Source organism: Pholis gunnellus, assembly GCF_910591455.1.
Source record: "Pholis gunnellus genome assembly, chromosome: 23".
In the NCBI taxonomy this organism is placed as follows: domain Eukaryota; kingdom Metazoa; phylum Chordata; class Actinopteri; order Perciformes; family Pholidae; genus Pholis; species Pholis gunnellus.
In genome coordinates this window covers 2,782,401-2,802,016 of record NC_136550.1, presented here as the reverse complement: position 1 = coordinate 2,802,016, position 19,616 = coordinate 2,782,401, and the positions used below count along the sequence as shown (strand labels likewise).

General features: G+C 43.4%; 2 protein-coding genes across 2 annotated transcripts in view; both read left to right on the top strand.

The window, feature by feature from the left end:
- col4a5 (collagen, type IV, alpha 5 (Alport syndrome)) overlaps positions 1-3,417 on the top strand; it is a 38,720-nt gene extending 35,303 nt beyond the window's left edge. The window contains exons 45-49 of the mRNA XM_079184722.1: positions 60-272; positions 589-766; positions 865-979; positions 1,077-1,249; positions 1,545-3,417. Of these exons, the coding sequence (XP_079040848.1) occupies positions 60-272; positions 589-766; positions 865-979; positions 1,077-1,249; positions 1,545-1,626 (761 nt within the window). The 3' untranslated portion in view covers positions 1,627-3,417. The remainder of the gene's footprint in view (positions 1-59; positions 273-588; positions 767-864; positions 980-1,076; positions 1,250-1,544) is intronic.
- A 2,345-nt stretch (positions 3,418-5,762) lies between these two features.
- On the top strand, positions 5,763-19,245 carry LOC306715074 (GRB2-associated-binding protein 1-like). Its single transcript, XM_079185305.1, has 13 exons — positions 5,763-6,049; positions 11,290-11,418; positions 11,647-11,812; positions 12,244-12,436; positions 12,830-13,437; positions 14,763-14,845; positions 14,968-15,077; positions 15,252-15,547; positions 16,050-16,115; positions 16,617-16,713; positions 17,452-17,584; positions 17,899-18,033; positions 18,375-19,245. The coding sequence occupies exons 1-13, from the start codon at positions 5,975-5,977 to the stop codon at positions 18,555-18,557; spliced, it is 2,274 nt and encodes a 757-aa protein (XP_079041431.1). The 5' UTR covers positions 5,763-5,974; the 3' UTR covers positions 18,558-19,245.
- The last annotated feature ends 371 nt before the right edge of the window (positions 19,246-19,616 follow it).

Sequence of the window (19,616 nt, the reverse complement as noted above, 5' to 3'; positions counted from 1 at the left end):
TCCGACCGCATCGCAGTAGCTTCCCCTTTTCTAACACACGCCCTTTCTCCTGATCTTAGGTCAGCGTGGCTACCCTGGTCCCCCTGGTTCAGACGGTCCACAGGGAGTCGCCGGTCCTCCGGGATCGATCTCTGCGGCCCACGGCTTCCTCATCACCCGGCACAGCCAGGGTCAGGAGGTGCCCTACTGTCCCGACGGAACTGGCCTCATCTACGACGGCTACTCCCTGCTGTACGTGCAGGGCAACGAGAGGGCACACGGACAGGACCTCGGTACGAAGCCATCTTAAGCCCCGTCTACGCATACACAGATATTCATTCAAACGTTTTAAAATAGAATTCTGTCTACATTCACACTAGAATACAAAAAAGACTCTATAAACGCTCACCGGGCCAGTAGGTGGCAATAAGATTCTGAGCATGCTCAATGAGCTTATTTTCCTTTTTTCGGGGTAACCAGGCAGTGTCTTAAAATGTTCATTCTCTCTACTAGCCAGCAGGGGGCGACTCCTCTGGTTGTATAGAAGTCTATGAGAAAATGACTCTACTTCTCACTTGATTTATGACCTTCCTCTTCCTTCTGATCCAGGCTCGGCCGGCAGCTGTCTGCGCAGGTTCAGCACCATGCCCTTCATGTTCTGCAACATCAACAACGTCTGCAACTTTGCCTCCCGCAACGACTACTCCTACTGGCTGTCCACGCCTGAGCCCATGCCCATGTCCATGGCCCCCATCACCGGAGAGGGCATCAAGCCTTTCATCAGCAGGTAGGGATGGAGAGAGAGAGGGGGGGGGGGGGGAAGGGTGAGGAAGAAGACAGAGGAGAGGAAATGGAAGGTGTGTGATTTGACATTTTTGTGTCTAGGTGTGCAGTGTGTGAAGCTCCAGCCATGGTGATCGCAGTCCACAGTCAGACCATCCAGATTCCCACTTGCCCCTCAAATTGGGAAGCTCTGTGGATCGGATACTCCTTCATGATGGTACGCAAATACACGTGTTTCCACTCTTGTTCACCAAATGCCCCCCAGAACACACAGCTACATGCTTAAACCGGACTTTTACCCTCTTCCTCCCCAGCACACCAGTGCGGGTGCGGAGGGCTCCGGTCAGGCCCTGGCCTCCCCCGGCTCCTGCCTGGAGGAGTTCCGCAGCGCCCCCTTCATCGAGTGCCACGGCAGAGGGACGTGCAACTACTACGGCAACTCCTACAGCTTCTGGCTGGCCACCGTAGAACCATCCGAGATGTTCAGGTACGGAAAACGAGCGCCGGCAGGACGGCTCAGTGGTTAGGGAAGCCGTGGTGTCAGTGAGTCTTTGCTCGGGATGTTGTTGGGGTTAGTCAGGAGGACAAAGATGCACTAAAAAGATGTGACATCGACACAAAAGAAGGTTTTTCAGCTGCACTGGAACCGTTATTTCATTATGATTATTCTTACGAGGTGTTTGAGGATACCAGTATTAATATCAGTGAGTTTAAACGTATATTTATATACAGATGTATTCATCTCCCTAACTTAACCGCCTCCCCCCCTTTGGCCCTCGCAGGAAGCCCCAGGCGGAGACTCTCAAGGCGGGTAACCTACGGACGCGTGTCAGCCGCTGCGTGGTCTGCATGAAGAGGACGTAACGGCACACAGCAACACGCAAAACCCACCGCTGCCGGGGACGCACGATCAATAACACGAGATGATTGGTTGACGGGGGACAAGTCGGGGGGTAGACGGATAGGCCGTGACGAAGAGGTGGAACTCCAATGGTGCATTGTCTTCCGGATACAAAACATCTTACAACTTTAAACAATGGTGCTACTGTGCAACACAGCTTAAAAAAAAAAAAAAGAAAATTTAAAAAAGAAAGACGTAAATAAATCTTACATTTATTCTTTGTTTCTCTTAAGAAGTACCTCAAAATGAAAGCAGAAAACTTTCCACTTAAAGGTGCCATGATGAAAGTGTGACAACAAAAAGTGCATTTTTTTCATTCTTTTCCCTTCTTTCTCATCGTTTCCTTTCTCTTCTTTAAAAAAAAAACAACAATCACTTTTGAAAATGTGATTCTGAACCATTTCTAGACAGAAGTGCTGTTTTCTTTTTTGTTTTGTTTTTGGCCTTATTGATGAGGAGTGGATTACCAAATCGGCACTTTGACTTCGGAACATCCAAGATGAGAGATGCACTGACGATGAGCTTTTCCTTAGTGAGACTGACTTTTTTTTATTACTAGCTCTTCATTCACACGCTCTTTCTCTCTCTTTCTCCGTCATTTTTTCTGTCGTCTAACGTTACATTTGGTGGTACTAACCCTGCTGTAGCCCCGCCTCCTAACCATCAGCCTGAACACCTTCTTCCTCTTTACCTTTTATTTTTTTTTTTTTGTAAGTAATAAAATGTGTATATTGTGTAAAACACCTTTCTGTTCTTAGTGTAGAAGGTCCTGAATCGGTACCAGCTGTTTGTTATAAGACAAATTTTCCAGGTTCTTTTTCGCTCACACACACTCACACGTTCACACACAGATACACACATTTACGTCAATGCTCATTGACACACATCCACCCAGATATTGTACAAAGTAAGGCTTTTATGAATGAAACAGTATTTTATATATAATAAATATATATTTGAAAAAAAAAGAGGATAAAAAGGTATATGAACTTTATTCAGCTGCATGGAGATTGTTCGCTGTTTTCAAACGCAAAGGTCGGCATTTCACCGAATTATAAAGCCAACTACTGAGCACAGACGGCCATTTTCCCTAAAACACAACAGTCTTGTATTATACCAACGATGCCAATCGCTTCAACCTTTTGTACTCAATTTGTAGAATGTTGAACTGAAATAAAGGGGATTTGCTTTTTAGGTAGTGTAATGATCGGGGAACGTTACAGATATTTGTGCAAACAAAACAAAACAGATTTGGATTAAATCTTGGCTCCTTGATTAGAAAACCTCCATTTGTTTTGTGTGTGTTTTTTTTTTTTAAACATTTCCAGGTGCTGGCCTTTGCTTGTAAAAAGAGGGCCTGAGGTTTTTTTGGGCCCGTCTTGCACCTGAAATCTTCAAATCAACTTTCGCTTGAATATGTATCCAGAATGGGTTAAAGTGCTTCACACTCGACCTGTTGAAACGCAGAAGAACGTGTCTGGCCTTTTATATCAGCTTCTCTCACATCAGGTGTGCAGACTCCTGATGTACTGAAAGTCTACAACAGCTGTTTTGGGGGAGGGGGGGGAGACATTTTTTTCCCTGTGATTTTATTGTTATTTTTATTTTTTCAAAACTGCTTTTATTAATTCTAATTATGTCAACCTGGGGTGCGATTTAAAAATGTGTATTTGTTTTCTTTTTTTTGTGTTTATTTTACATGTTATGTTATCCAGAAGTTGTTATAAACTTTTAAGACTGAAATAAATACTATGTCCAAAGTGTTGTCTTCTGAAAATGTATGATTATCACAGAGAAAGGACCCATCGTGGTACGGTTTGATAAGCTGTGAGTAGTAGGAGTAAATATTATGATCAGTGGTGGAATGTCACTAAGTATATTTGTACTGTGAGTACAAATTCAAGGTACTTTACTTGAGTACTTCCACTTCACTACATGTGGCAGCTTTAGTTACTTTGTACATTACAACATTTCAAACCCTTCTTAAACTACCCAAACTGAACAACAGAGTATAAAGGTGTTAAAATGAGCTCCACCTTAAACATTTGTACAGCAGGAATAATAATACAAACAAATATGCGTAATATCCATCCTACATTACCCATAATGCAGCTCAGTTTATTGTTCTAACTTCTAAGCCTCTATAGACACACTCTCATCCCGATCCTACTGCCCATTGGTTCTACTTATCTTGGACGCTGGCGATACAACTCGATTTAGTATTTCTGTTCGTAAACACAGAAGTATTTGAATCAACAAGCTTCAAGAGAGCAAAACACAAAAAGATCCCAAGCAAGCAGACACCATTCCTTCTCTCAAGTCCTCTGGAAACGACCCCACGGCTCAGATGAATTGCAACCAGGGACCAAGCGCAACACCTTCAAGTTCAAGTTTTTGTTGATGCAATGTATGAAGAGGCAAAAGCATCAAACACAACAATGGGCCTTCACCAGGAAAGTCTGCGACGAAGACAGCAGAAGCAGCAGGAAAAGCTTAAAAAAAACAGCAAGAGTCTGTCCCTGCAGTAGGTGGTGGAGAGGGTGGTCCTGGTTATCCAATATGGATAATAGTCTCTTCAGTGTCCTCCTCTCCACCACCGTTTCCAGAGTGTCCAGTTTGCAGCCAATGATGGAGCCGGCCTTCTTAAGTTAAGTCTGTTGGTGTCTCCGGCTCCAATGCTGCTCCCCCTTCAGACTGTGGAGAAGTACAGTGCACTGGCCACAGCGTTAAAGAGGCCACTAGGTGTCAGCACTCATCTCTAAATGTATATTTAAAAAATCAATTTTTTCTGTCTGAGACATCAATCAAAAATCCGTATAGTTTAATATCTGTAAAATATCAATCAGAGTCACTTTTCATGTCACGCCATGTGCGTGTTATTAAAATCACACTTCGGGAAGTTGAGTTTACTCGTCATGGGGTATACTACTCATCCTGTGACGCTTCTGTGGCTCAGAGAGCTTTTCTCTATTGAACTGCATTATGGGAAATGTAGGATCCAGCATTTCCAAGCCACATTTTCAACATCGTGTATTTTTAAGCACTAGAGAACTCTCTCTCTCTCTCTCTCTCTCTCTCTCTCTCTCTCTCTCTCTCTCTCTCTCTCTCGCTCTCTCGTACACCCGGGTGGGAAGTAACTAAGTACATTTATTATAATAATTATAATTTTGTGGTAGGCTACATAAGTATTCCTATTTTCTGCTACTTGATACTTCTACTCCTATTCTGAGGCAAATGTACATTTTACTGCACCTATTTGCCAAGTTAGTCTGCAGATTGAGATTTCACAATACAACCAACAAATTCATTATAATGTATTATTATTGATATGTTACATGTAGTGAAAAATCAGCACCGTAGCATAACACATGAAATGGGAAAAGATTTGCTCTGGTGAAGATTGGGACCATATTAAATATTAAACACACTCTACCTGTCTGTATATTTCCGTTTTTAAATGTACTCGTGCTGTCAACCTCATTATTTGAATAACTGAAGGGATCTTGATTTTTACTTTCATTTTCATTTTGACAAGTGTTTCTTGTCATCACATTGTTGTTATTTTATGTGTATTTAAAACTCAGCTCCACCTTTACCAGCTCAGCAATAAAGTGACCATCAATAATGAACCATTATGCATAATGAGTACTTCTGAACAATTCTGAATGCTGTACTTATACTTGTAACATGTGAGTACTACACTGTACAGTAGTAGTGCTACAAATATCTGAGTACTTCTTCCACCACCACACATACACGATAATAGCCACAGGGGGGAGTTTTCTGTTATCCTGAGCGGCAGCAGAAGGGGAGGAGGAAGAGGAGGGGGAGGAGGAGGAGGAGGAGGAGGAGGAAAGGGGGAGGAGAGGAGAGAAGGAATGTCCGAGCAGAGGCATTGTGTACGGTTGTCCCACAATCAGAGAGGGGGAGAGGGGGGGAGAGAGGAGGGAGGGAAGAGGGACTCTGCTGGGAAGTAGAAACCCTCTCAGAAGGAGGTGTGACTCAGCCGTGGACGGAGGAGCGGCTCCCTTTTTTTCCACGCGTGGATGTTGACTGAGTCCTCCAAGTGTATTGACTAAAGCAGAATCAGCTGATTTAAAGCCCCTTCAACTGATTCGGGAAAGTCTGATCTCGCTGATTTAAAGACAATCGGACCATGTTGATTTACGATCTGTTTGGAAAGTCTCGGCTGAACTGACACCTGATTGGTCGGGTCTGATTGACTAGCTGGGACTCCTGATTGATTTATTGGAAGTCTATCAGCTGATTGGGAGTCTCGGGGTTGATCGATTGGAAGCCGCTGGCTCCAGGATGAGCGTCGCAGGGGAGGTGGTGTGTGAAGGCTGGCTGAGAAAGTCCCCACCGGAGAAGAAGCTGCGCCGTTATGTGAGTGCTTCACTTTAGATTTTTATCTTATAGCAAATGAAAAAAAAAGTTTTCAAAAAGACTAAAAAGTGTCTTTTAGCTCGTCTGCGGTCGATGCTGGCTGTGTTTAGAGGCTGACATGTTGCTACAGAGCACACCGAGTAGATTTAATTAAACGTTTCATCACTGTTTACACACTGAGCCATTTCCTAAAGTTAATATCATAAAGTGATTCATCTGTCTGCTGGACAGAATGTCATCTCATGTGTCCGTCACACATTTTGAACTATTTTTCTTTAAAAAACGGATTCATCGATTATCAAAAATAGTTGCCGATTAATTTAATAGTTGACAACTAATCAATTAATTGTTGCAGCCCTAATACGGATATATTTGTTTACAGATGTCTTCTATTTATTGATTTGGACGACTACATCAGGACTGTAACACTTCTTTTTACAAATTCAAAGCAGAAAATCTGCTTTAACGTAGAGATTTTGTTTATCAGATGAGATGCAGAATTAAGGAAAGATTCATTCATTTAGGAGTTGCTCGATACCAAAGAGTCGGCCTGCTTATTGTTGTGTAACATAAATCCACACGGCTGGAGTTAACAACTGCTTAATAACAACTGTTTCTAACTGGTTAAACTACAAAAACATTAAGATGCTTTGCATATTTCAAATGGCTAGATAGATAGATAGATAGAGTGATAGATGGATAGAGTGATAGATGGATAAACTTATTTTAAAAGGAAATAGTGTTTTAAAATGTATATATATCCAATAAATTCAGGAACAATTCAAAGGCTGTTTGTTCAATAGCAGCACAGCTCGCTTTCCAGTAAAGAAGCAGCTTAGGCAGTTATTCACACACACACACACACACACACACACACATGCACACACACACACACACACACACACTGCATATCTAGCATGCCTTACCAGTGAGTTGAGCTAATCTCATCTCTCCTCTACATATTTTCTCTTAATCTTTCTTTCTTTGCTCTGTAGTTTCTGTACCTCTCTGTACCTTTCCCTTTCATTCATTTACTCTCTCTTCCTGTTATTGCCGCTGTCTGTGCGTGTGTGTGTGTGTGTGTGTGTGTGTAAAGTAAAAGGTTGAATAAGTAATTGTTTAGAGAATGCCTGCCTTTACTACTGACTGTCTCACAGAGCAGCTGTGGTGTTGCTGATCTGAATCAGCAGCCTTTTATGTGGGTAAAAATGATTACAGATGCTGAAACAAATAAACTCAAATTGTCCGTGATGTGTTGTGACGCCACTTCCCACGATCCCCGGTGGCTGACGTCAGTAAAGTTTTTGAGAGGGAACAAACATACTGCGCAGACAATTTTCTTGAGCTACAAATGAAGTGGGAGCAAAGAAGGAGGTGGAAGAAGAAGAAGAAGAAGAAGAAGAAGAAGAAGAAGAAAACAGGAAGGAGAAGACAAGAGAAGAAGAAACGAAGAGCTCATTGTTCAGACGGCATGCCATGATGGTATACACAGCCCAGTGTGTACACACACACACACTGCCAGGCCAGCTGTGTGTCTACTGTCAACACACACACACACACACACACACACACACGGAGCAGCCTATAATGGCTGCGGCAGGCCGAGTGTGTGTTCATGTGTTCATGCTAAGCATTGGGCCAGAGTTTGTGAGTGTACCTCATGATATATACACTCCCTGTTCTGAAAGCTGTGTGTGTGTGTGTGTGTGTGTGTGTGTGTGTGTGTGTGTGTGTGTGTGTGTGTGTGTGTGTGTGTGTGTGTGTGTGTGTGTGTGTGTGTGTGAGTGTTATGTAATAAACTAATCACTCTCAGCTGGGCCTGGTTGGAGGAGAGGGGGCCTCCCTGAAGATTTAGAAACACACACACGTGGACTGGAACAAAACCAAGGAGGATGATAAATTCTGCAACCTTCAGTACAATAATACACACACACACACACACACACACACACACACACACACACACACAAGGTCAAACACAGTTTAGGAAGTATCTGTGAAGGTAACACAGACTGTCGGGTGTCAGTCACATTTATGACGTCTTGAGAGACGGAGTGTGTTTGTGGAAAAGATTGATTGACAGTCATCAGTGATCAATTCTAGGGCGGGTCCACCATCTACGTTCTCTTCCTGCTTTTTCAAATGTGAGCGCAGCAGGAACGTAGTTTACCACAGTAAGCTAATCAATGAGGTTATAACGTGAACGCTAGCACTAGCAGAGTCGGCGTTAAAGAACTCATAGTGGGGCGAATACTCCAGAGTTCTTAAATGACTGTTTTTGTCGATGGAGTCTGGTGAATTTTTAAGAGAGCAAGATAAAGCAGCTGTTTTAGCCAAGTGTACGCTATATTTAGAATATCTATAACTCTTTACCTTGCTGTCAGACAGCCCTATTCGACATGGACCTGAAGCACATCAGTACAAAAGAGCATTTTGAAGCTAAAGAAGTTTAAAGTAAAACATGTTTGGATTTGAATGACTAAGGAATACAATTTGGAAACTAGAGAATGAAGAAAACCTGGAATAAAAAACAAAAGATGAATAGATCCGCCCTTTAAACAAAGGGGGAATTATAGGTTATTACACATCACTTTAGTCATTGTTCAGTACAAGTACCTAATGATAACTTTTAACCAAACATCCACCACAGTTCACAGACCGATGTCCTGAAACGAAAGCTACTTCCAACTACATTTGATTTCAGTTCCTTCAGTGTTCTCATTGGTTAGTCACATGTTCGCACTTCTGAGAAGACACATGTGAAAGATCAGTAAATGAGGAACTGAACAGCGGGACAATCGAATATTTAGGTCTGGTGTTAAATTCGGTTTTGGAGGCGAGACAGAGGAAGTGTTATTTTAGATCCATTGTGCCCTCTTCCTGTCCGAGGTCAGGGGTCAAAGGAGGAAGCAAATAGGTGGAGAAGAGATTAGAGAAAGTGTTTTAGGAAAAGACTTTGTCATGATTTTGAAGTTGCTGATATTCAGAGAGGCAGAGGAAACAAACAGCACCGCTGATTCACCAGAATCTTTACTAGCTAAGACGTTCATTACGTGATTTTAATACAACTTCTAATATGTGAATACAGGTTTCTCTTTATTATTATGGAGTGGGATCAGGGATTTGAATCTGTAGCGATGTAATTGTTACCTTATATACAATCTGTACCTGCGAATACATTTAGCCGCTGAATCCACAGCAGGTGGTTCAATTATAAAAGATAAAAGTTGGCGCTCTGGCTGCTGTCCGTGGTGCTGATCAGAGGCCGGTTTTGCACGATTGGAAGTTGCACGGTGAGCGTCACCATGGTGAACATTCGCTAAGCCCCACCCCCTCCCTGCCGCTACGCCGTCAAGCTGTTGGAGCGACGTTACCACAAAGACCACGATGTTAGAAAACGTATATCTCATCTTCAGTCTGTGTGAAATTTAAGACGTTACTCGGCATCGTGTTCATACGAAAGCCAAGAAACACAAGACAAACGCCTTTTCAAAATAAACTTTAGTTAGGTTTGGGCAAAATAACTACTTGGTTAGCTTTAGAAAAAGATCGTGGTTTTGGTTAAAATAACTACGGAAGTAGGGTTACTTAAGTATGTAAGTTACGTGATACTGAGAACTTCGGAGTTATTGATAGATTTACAAAAAGCTGGTGCAACTCAGTAGTAGTTCACTCCAAAACAAGATGAATTGTATATATAAGGAGAAAAAAAAACAGAAAAAATATTATAAAGGTCTTAAATTCAAAGCTCAAGCGAGTGAACGCAGTGAATTCCTTCATGGAATCCGGAAATGCTTTGTTTAGGAATAGTTTGGCGGAAATAGTCGTGTTTGGATTCAGCCACACATGAATACAAGACACTTGGATAATGCTGCACAAAAAGACTTTTTCTGAAATGTTTTATCCTTATTAGCTGTCTGTCGTTCAGTCTGTTTGCACTGATATGCTTTAATGTTTTGGGCGCTACAGAGATCCTATAGGGAGGAGAGTACTATATACAATTTATATTGTTTTTGAGTGAAATATTCCTTTAAATAGAAAGCCTAGAAAAATGTTTTCATACTTGTTGCTGCCACCCTGCTGCTTATATTTGTCCAGCAGCCTAAAAATGAGAGGAGAGACAAAAATACACACACACACACACACACACGTCTACTGCCATCTCTTGCTGGCACTTCCTGTTCAGCTATTTCCTCTTCCTGTCCGTGTTTGGAGAGAAAGAAGGGAGGAACGTGCACTACAGTATTCCAGTGCTGTGCACTGTGATTACACACACAAACACACACAGAGGCCTTTGTGATCACGTTGGTTTTGTTGAGAAACATTTTAAACTGGGATCGGAAGAGATGGATTTAGTTTGTTGGACTGGTGGAAACTCACTGGCAAACACACACACACACACACACACACACACACACACACGCATAGTGTATTTAGCCACATAAACAGCAGCACAAAGCTTAATCCTACGTTTCGAGTTGCTCTTCGTCACCAATTCTGTCTTTTTTTTATTTTTCTCTGATGCCTTTAAACAGAAAAACACTGAGATCATCATGTGTGCAGATTGTGTGTGTGTGTGTGTGTGTGTGTGTGTGTGTGTGTGTGTGTGTGCTCATGCTGTTATTAAATTAAAATCCTTCTTCATGCTCTGCTTCACACGTTTAAGAAGATAATGTCTTAACTTCCTTCATGTCCGCTCTCTCTTTCTCTGACGTTAAGGCTGACTCTGGTGTCTCTCTCCAATGTCAGAAGTTTGACACTCCAGTGCACATGAATGTTAACTAAACCTCTCTCTCACACACACACACACACACACACACAGACACGTTGCTAAATGTTTGACACTTCTCTCAGGTTGTTGCCGTCATGCGCTGAGCATTATGGGTAGGGTCCGTCTCCCATGAGCAATCCACGGGATGACACCTCATATTTCAGCTATGACTCACTGTGTGTGTGTGTGTGTGTGTGTGTGTGTGTGTGTGTGTGTGTGTGTGTGTTTGACGGGTTAGTGTTGGTGTGTAGGTGTATGCCAAAGACTCATCGTGATTATTTAACTGACCTTTTAGTCAATAATCTGTCAAATCTTTGCAAAAAGACTAAAAGTCCTAAAAAACCAGATGTACTGTCAGTTTGTTCAGCCCACGCCTCTAGAATAGAAAGGGTTTATCTACTTGTGCTCTCTGTAAATGTCGGTGATGTTGAACGAGATAAACTGAAGGAGGAAGTGCTCCTGTCTCCAGGCGTGGAAGAAGCGTTGGTTCGTGCTGCGGAGCGGTCGGCTGAGCGGGGAGCCGGACGTCCTGCAGTACTTCAAGAACCAGCAGTCCCGCCGGCCGATCAGGACCATCAACCTGAACCTGTGTGAACAGGTACACGGACGCCATTAATGACCTGAGTCAATGCTCCTTATTGTGCATGTTTAAAAGTGTTCTGTGTAAATAAATGTGGGGCTTTTTTTGTTTTTCAAAGTGATAGATCATTGAATTTTCACGTTTTCACGCTTGACTCTAGAGCTGAATGTTGCACATTTGTGTGCTCCATAAATGCTCCATCACTCATCCACCATGTCCGCCTCGCTGTATGCCCTTCTCCCTCAGGTGGATGCCGGCCTGACGTTCACGAAGAAGGAGCTGGAGAGCAGCTTCGTTTTCGACCTGAGGACGGAGGAGAGGACCTGGTACCTGGTGGCCGAGTCTGAGGAGGACATGAACCGCTGGGTGTCCTCCATCTGCCTGCTCTGTGGCTTCAACCCGACTGATGACGGTACGACGGATAGATAGAGGGATAGATAGAGGGATGGATGGATAGATGGATGGATAGGACTTTTGCTTTAGATAGATAGAAGTGTGGGTTGTTGCTGAGTCACTGTGAAAACCATGTGGGAGGAGAGAAGAGAGAGAACATGCAGAAAGAAAGAACGTCGGTGACTCAGATGTAAAATATCATCAGATATTCTGTATCACAGTTTTGCCTTTTGCAGTCATTTGAACTCTGTCTTGGTTTTCTAATGTTAGCTGAGACTTTTTTAGAGTAGATTGTCGCACTGCTGGAGACTCAGGCCGTATTGCTGGGCCCGCTGGAGGGAAGGGAGGCACTTGAGAACCAGAACCAGGACTTTACATTATATTGAGAGGTGTTTCAGAGACACAGAAAGTTTTTTCCATTCTTACGTGGGTCACTTTTCTTTTCTACAGTCCCGGAGAGACCTCCTGTCTCCGGCTCGTCCTCCGTCACAGCGATGACCATGGCCAGTCGCACTGCCGCCATCGCAGCGGTATCCGGGTCGGTCCCACCCCCCTATGACCCGGTGAATGTCAGGGGCCTGGTTCACGACCGCAATGCAGAGGAAGATTACCTGTGGTTATCGCACTGCCAGAGTCACATCAGGTAAACACACAAATACAGGAAACAAGACTAACAATATATAAACGCACACGTTTTACTTTTCCAGTCTGGTTTGGGACTAAAGAAACCCGGCTGAAGGTTAATCATCCAGACTAACAGTCAGAGTTACAGGTTTAGACGTGTTGAATCTGAAAAAAAACAGGGATTAGAGGTTTATTTTAGGCTGGATCACGCCCACAGATGTCTTCACATACCTGCATGCGACAGGTCATCAGAACAGCACAATGAAAGCTCAATGCTCCTCTACAGTTGGAAAGATTTGTATCCGTCCAGGTAGTTTGGATTGTGATTTGCTGAGGTGTGGAGCTCTTTCAAACCGAAACAACTTCATCTGAACAGTTTTTTACTCTTATTTTGGTATCTCTCTGTCTCTAGGCCTCCTTTAGGTTCCTCCACTTCTCTTGAAACCGACTACAACGACAACCCTCTTCCCTCCGCCACCTCCTCCTCCTCTTCCTCTTCTTCATCTCCTTCCCTACTTCCCAACGGCCTCCCACCTCCATCGTCCTCCTCTTCCTCCGGCTTTAGGACAGCTCCTTGGACGTCTCTGGACGCCAGCGTGACCTCTGACCTCCAGAGACGGGCCGGCCGACTTCATTGTCACCCCTCTCCTCATCCCAGGAAGCACTCCCTGGACTTCCACCTGCGGCCCGTGGCGATACCTCTCAGTGACATTAGACACTCCACCGTGCATCCAAATACCCACTCATACACCACCAGTGGTTATCAGGTCCCTCGTCCGGCGTCCACCACGCAACCGCGACCCCCTCGCCGCCCATCCTCCACCCCCAGCGTAGACTCCGTGACCCAGGCGGAGCTCCACGCCTCAACCCCGACTCCGCCTCCACGCCCGCCCAAGCCCCAGACCGCCACGGCCACGCTCCCCCGCTCCTCCTCAGAGCCAGAGAAGAGGGACGGATGTGTGGAGGGAGGAGGTCTGCCGAGGAGCAACACCATCACTGCGCCCGGACGCACACCGACAGGTAAGAAGAGAGCCGCCTGTCTTTCATCAAAGGTCTTGTTTTAAAAGAATAGTTTTGAGCAATACGCTCCTTTTTGACACTTTTTTTTGTACGGATTATACAAAAGGAGATCTAATGTTCGTGAGCTTCAAAAGGGGCTGGATTTTGAATGTCTCCAGTCTTTATGCTAAGCTAAGCTAACCAGCTGCTCGCTGTAGACATGAGACATTGAGACAATGTGGCCCCTCCTCCTTTTCTTTCGCCTCTTTTTGATGTTGTTTTGTGTCTTTTTGGTGCTTTTGAGTCTTTTTAGGTCATCGTTCGTCTCTTTGTAGTCAATTATATCTTATGGTTACTCCTAACAAAAAAGATCTGGTCATTCAGCTCACGACAGCCTTTTAGTATTTGTCATGTAAGCAGAATTTTAGAAATAAATGTTCAATATGTAGTCATAGTGGCTGTGAAATCCCTGTAGAGAGCTTCAGCAGAGAGATTTAAACCTCAGAGGAGATCAAGTGTTATTATGCAGAGCTGGCAGTGTTGATAGATTATATCCACAGCGGAAACTATTTGTGCCCGTTTGCACCGTGACTCGATCGGAATTAGTTTCATTAATGAGACGAGACCTTTGCCCCTGAACGGCACAAAGACTTTTTGTTTCAAGCCTGGTGGGTAAAAATGTTCCATAATTCTCCAAAGTTCTTTCGTGGCGCTTTAGAGCATATTCAAGACAACAGTCTCTGTACTAAAACATGCTCGGACTTGATGCACAAATGTTTGCTTTCTTATCTGGTCAAGCTCTGTTTGCACTCTGTCAACACAAGTCTTGACGCTCTTCTGCCAATAAGTTACAATGTGTACAATGTAGTAGTGGTTAATGCACAGCACATGCATATGTAGCATTTAAAGGAATAGTAAAACGTTTCGGGAAAGAAACATATTTGCTTTCTTTCCGATAGTTGGATGAGAAATGAGAGCAAGAGCCAGCAGGCAGTTAGCGTAGCTTAGCATAAAGAGTGGAAGCAGTGGGAAACCTTTTACATTTAGTTTTTTAATTAAATTAACAAGTCACTGCATGCTAATTAGTGCGCTTTAGAGGTGCTAGTAGGCAGTTGTTGAACTGTGGACAGAGCCAGACTAGCTGTATCCCTTTGTTTCCAGTCTTCATGCTAAGCTAAGCTAACCTCCTGGCTCCAGCTCTGTACTGAACACACAGATATCTGAGATTAGTATCAAACTGCTCATTCTACTCTCAGCAATGTAAGAGTTAATCCCAAACTGTTGATGGTGTTGAACTATTGAGCTTCCGTGTGTTTATGTATATATTTCTATCCTCTGTGTTTCAGGTTGCGACTCTTTTTACATCCCTCGGTCTCTGTCCGACAGAGCGAGCATGTTTGAGTTCAGCGAGAGCTTCAACAGTTACTTCGTGAGTTAAATCTTTTAAAACCTCAAGAATAAAACACAATAAATGTACATATTTAATGTCTTTTTCTTTGCATTTTATATCTGTATCATTTCAAAATGTCAGTCTCTCTTCCTGTCTCTCAGTTTAATAAAGGCATGGTACCTCTGGGTAGCGTTTGCTCCGAAGACGATGACGTGGACGAAAACTATGTTCCCATGAGCGCTGCCACCACTGAGCCTCCTGCTGCACCGAGGTTAGTCAGAAGACACGCGACATGATAAGTTCACGGCCTGAAAAGAGACGCAATTCTGAGGTCCCCAAACTGGACACTCTCCACAACCATATCAGACTCCTTTGTATAACGCATGAAACCTTCTCAGATTCATGGAAACCCTTATTTATCGCAGGACTTCTTCTGTTGTTCCAGGGTGCCTCCACATCCTCCCTCTGACCCCTCTGTCCAGCTCCAGGAGGCCAACTACGTCCCCATGACCCCCCTCACCCCTTCCCTTCCCATTCATCCCACTCCTGCCACAGGTGACCCGGCCTCCCTCGGGAGACGAGTCCCCCCACCCGCCCATATGGGTTTTCGTAACTCCCTGCTGTCTCCCGTGGCCCCCCTCACCCCGCCGCTCCGGAGGAACACCATGAACACTTCCGGTGGAGTGGAAGTGGAGGCGATGCCCCCTCCGATCCACCGCAACCTGAAACCACAACGCAGAGGTGAGTAGGAGCTTATCGGGGATATCTGATTTGTAATCACTATGTATACTTGACGGGACTGAGACATATAGAACCTTATTATACTACACATTTTCAAAATATTTAAGTATGAAGGAAAGAAAGACAATTACAGTTACTGAAACTTCCACTCAAACATCTTTTGGCTAATTTAATTAAAACAGACCAGGATCTGTTCTTAAACAAGAAAGACTTCTGTGGTTAAAAGTTCAACAAGAGCTTAATTGTATCAAACGTACATCATATGTACGTTTCATCAAATTGCATTAAAGTAACATGTATACTTGTCAAGAGTCATAGGCGACAATCTGCCTAACCCAAACCAGGAATCATCCCTTTGCGTAGTGATCGTTGTTGTTCTGGTTTGCATAGAGATTGAAATGTAAATTCTGCACATAAACAGAAGCGTCCCCATTGATTTAGTTATTGTAGTTGTGGAGCCGGTTTGATGCTTTCTGCTGTCTGATGTTGTGAATCACTGCAGGTGTCGGTCAGCCTGCAGAGAGAGCGGACGTCCAGACGGCTGCAGAGCCGACGCACAAAACAAGAGGTACGAACCACAAGGCTCGTCTCACTTGTTCACCCTTCAACCTCCTTTTGGTTTTAATTATTCACCTGCTCCCACTTTGCTCAACAAGGCTGCGTGACAGCCTATAGAAACTCATTAAATATTAGTAAAGGTTGACAGTTCGGGAGGTGTTTCTGCAACACTGCTGTTTGATTGTAAAAAGCTTTTTGCTTTCAAACATAAAAAGCCACACGAGCATTTATGTCTTTTGGAGATTCAAGACTTTCATTTTACACTTTCTGTTGGCCGGAGACGTCTCTTTTTCAATGTAGGTCAACAGGAAAAAGTTCATTTTGGCCAAAAAGTAGCCTGCTTATTCCCGAAATGCAGCATATACCCGTGTTTACAAAGTATAAATTAATTTCATACTGCTTACAGGCTTTAAAATATGTTTTAAAATGCCCTGGTCCTAAATCTGTACACACTTGTGGGTGAGATGACAAACAAACAACTCTTCACTGTACTGTTCTCCCTCCCTCCCAGTGAAACCAGCTCCTCTGGACATCACTTCAGCGCAGCAGGACTGGCAGGAAGTCCCGCCCCCTGTCCGCTCGCCTGTCACTCGAACCTTCACACGAGAGTAAGTGTGTGTATGTTTGTGTGTGTGTGTGTGATGTTTTATTGCAGCGTCAACAGAAAACAAACAAACACGTGAATATTTAAGGTCTCCTACAGAACGAGAGAGAGAAGTATGACGTGTGACTATCTGAGCAGTTACATTCAGCTGTGTTTGTGCTCTGCTGCCCCCCTGTGGTGCTGAACCACGTTACTACTGACACATGATCTAATGCTAGTGTTGTTATTTGATGATTAAATATATCAAATGATGAAACAATGAATTAATACATTATTTATGTTATAATGACTATATGAAATTGGTAATATATTTATCTCATTCTTACTATTGTATTATTTTAGTGTTGCAGATAATGAATCAATCTGCCAGTTATTGTCTTATTAATAAATTAATTGTTTTTAATTTATTACATTAAAACACAGTTAAATAAATACACATTATAATTTCCCATTGTTTTATTTGATGTCTTTAAATGTCTTCTTTTATCCAAAACCCAAAATATGCAATTTACAATAATACCAAGACAAGTAAAACCATTTTGTTTGGATCTTTAACTCAAACAATTAATCGGTTAACAAAACTAGGTCGATTAACTAGACATTTAATTGACTAATAATTCAAATGTTGTCAAAAGTGTCTTGACAAACTGCTACAAACTCAAAAAAAAAAGATTAATTAATAATGAAAATCAACAAATTGTTGCCGCTCTAAAATGTAATCCTGTTTTTCTTTGTGTGTCAGTCCGTCCAGTTGTCTGTCGCTCAGGCCGACCTCCGCTCACAGCTCCTCCCCCTCCTCCGACTCCGATGACACCGATGACAGCTACGTCGCCATGATGACCACCCCGAGCCTCAGTTTCAGCGCCGGGGAGCCGGTAAAACACTTCATTTCCACTGCACTTCCTGTCCTTTTTCCCCTCTCCTCCTCTTTTCCTTCCATCGTTAATATCTTTGCTCTCCATCCTTCCTTCTTTGCATCCTTCTTCCTATCAATCATCTTCCCCTCCATCCATCCCTAAATCATTTGGTCAAAGCCGCCCTGACAGACAGTTTTGCACTGTTAGCGCTCTTAACACCGTTAGCTGCAAGCCGCAGCAGGCTCAGCCGTCGCCATGTTGAGAGCCGTGTGGAGGCAACAGAAGTATGTAGCACCTTTTAATGTTTGCTGAACTAAACTTTGTGTCGACAGTCTCTGAGGCTCATGCTGCACCGGGCCTCAGAGGGCGGAGTCAGCAGCCCGATGCTACGGCGAGCCAGAGGCGACAAACAGGTGGAGTACCTGGACCTGGACCTCCACACCGGGCGATCGACGCCGACAAGACAGGTGACACAACTCTCTCTCCTTCTCTTTGTACTGTGTTTTATATATTGTGCATCATTCTCCAATAATTAGTTCTTACAGATAAAAATGATCATTCATGTCTGGTGAGAGTTTAGACACTAGAGGGAGCCAAGTCAACACTCATCCTAATAAAATCATGTCAACACTATTAAATATTAAATATTTAATATTTTTGCACTAATTTCTTATGGTGTATTTTCAATATTTGTGATACATTTAGAAGTTGTATAATTTATTTATAAGCTTCGTTTCTTCTTCTCAAGTTGTCTTTTTGCATCAATAAATCCACCAAGTGATAAAAAATACATCTTTACCATAACCAGAAACGCTGCACGGCAGAAGGTGGAGTCGGCAGCGAGCAGGCCGGAGCAGGCGAGGAGCGCGCACGGGGCGAGCGGACACGTGTGGACTACGTGGTGGTGGACCCCAAAAGAACCAAGGCCCTGAGGAGCACCAGAGAAGCATGGCATGATGGGAGGATGTCCACGGAGAAGGAGAAATGCTAGAGCTAACTCCTAACTGCACCTCTCATTCCTTTACGTCCTGAAATGTCCATCTGACAACAAAAACAGAAAGAAATGTCTGATAACAGCCTGTATTGTATTGTATTATAGATAGCGACAAGGAAGTTTAGTTTCTATTTTTGCTGCTACAATGAAATATGTTGAGATTTGAAAACGTCTGTCTGACATTTTCAAATGTGTCCGCTGTGGAGGGAGGTTTTTGCTAAGTACAGTTTTAGTTTATTTAAATAAATGGAAGAAATGGGACAATGCATGTATCCATAGCACGGTGAACGTCGTTCCACACCAGCATATATTTCAGGAGCTTCAATCCAGCTGCACTTAGTCAGAGAATCTGAGGTTCTTTGAGATTTTATTTAACTAACACATTTCTCCCTCCAGAGCATGTTTGCCTCTAAGAAGTGTTGTAGAAATAAAAACTGGGGTCAAAGGTTTGATACCAGTTTCTAAAGAATGACAGTCAGCACAGGTGAATCCACCTGCATCAAATCAAGCATCCATTGATCTCCGGACATCATGCTTCCTCCTGAGATGGTGAACACGATGGTGGACTGTGGGACGAATCGGCTGTTCTGAAGATGAACAATTCAGCAAAAAGTATCAGTGATAATTGTCTTAATGTAAACATCCCTGCAGCTTCGTGTGCAGTCATTTAATAACAGCGATGACTGTCCAGCAGTGACTAACTTAATAAACACTACACATCAGTCTTCTGTTGTGCTTTCATTGACTGTCGCATGAAACAAAGCTGTAAACAGCACAGCTTCGACATCCTGTATCTCTAGTGTCATTGTGAATGTCTGCAGCTGCCTTCAGAGCTGTTTATGACTCACGTAAAAGTACAAGTCTTGTGCCAACTTTTCAAGTGACTGAATGCAGAACAATTAAAAAAGAAAATTAAAACTTGAGACTGCGCCAAAGCGCCACAGGGAGAAACCAGTTCACAGCGGTGTTGTCAGTGAGACGAGGCGGACCAGATAGCAGCGGTGTTGTTGTCATACTAACCATTCCAACTACATGTAGTTGGAACAGGAATTTTAC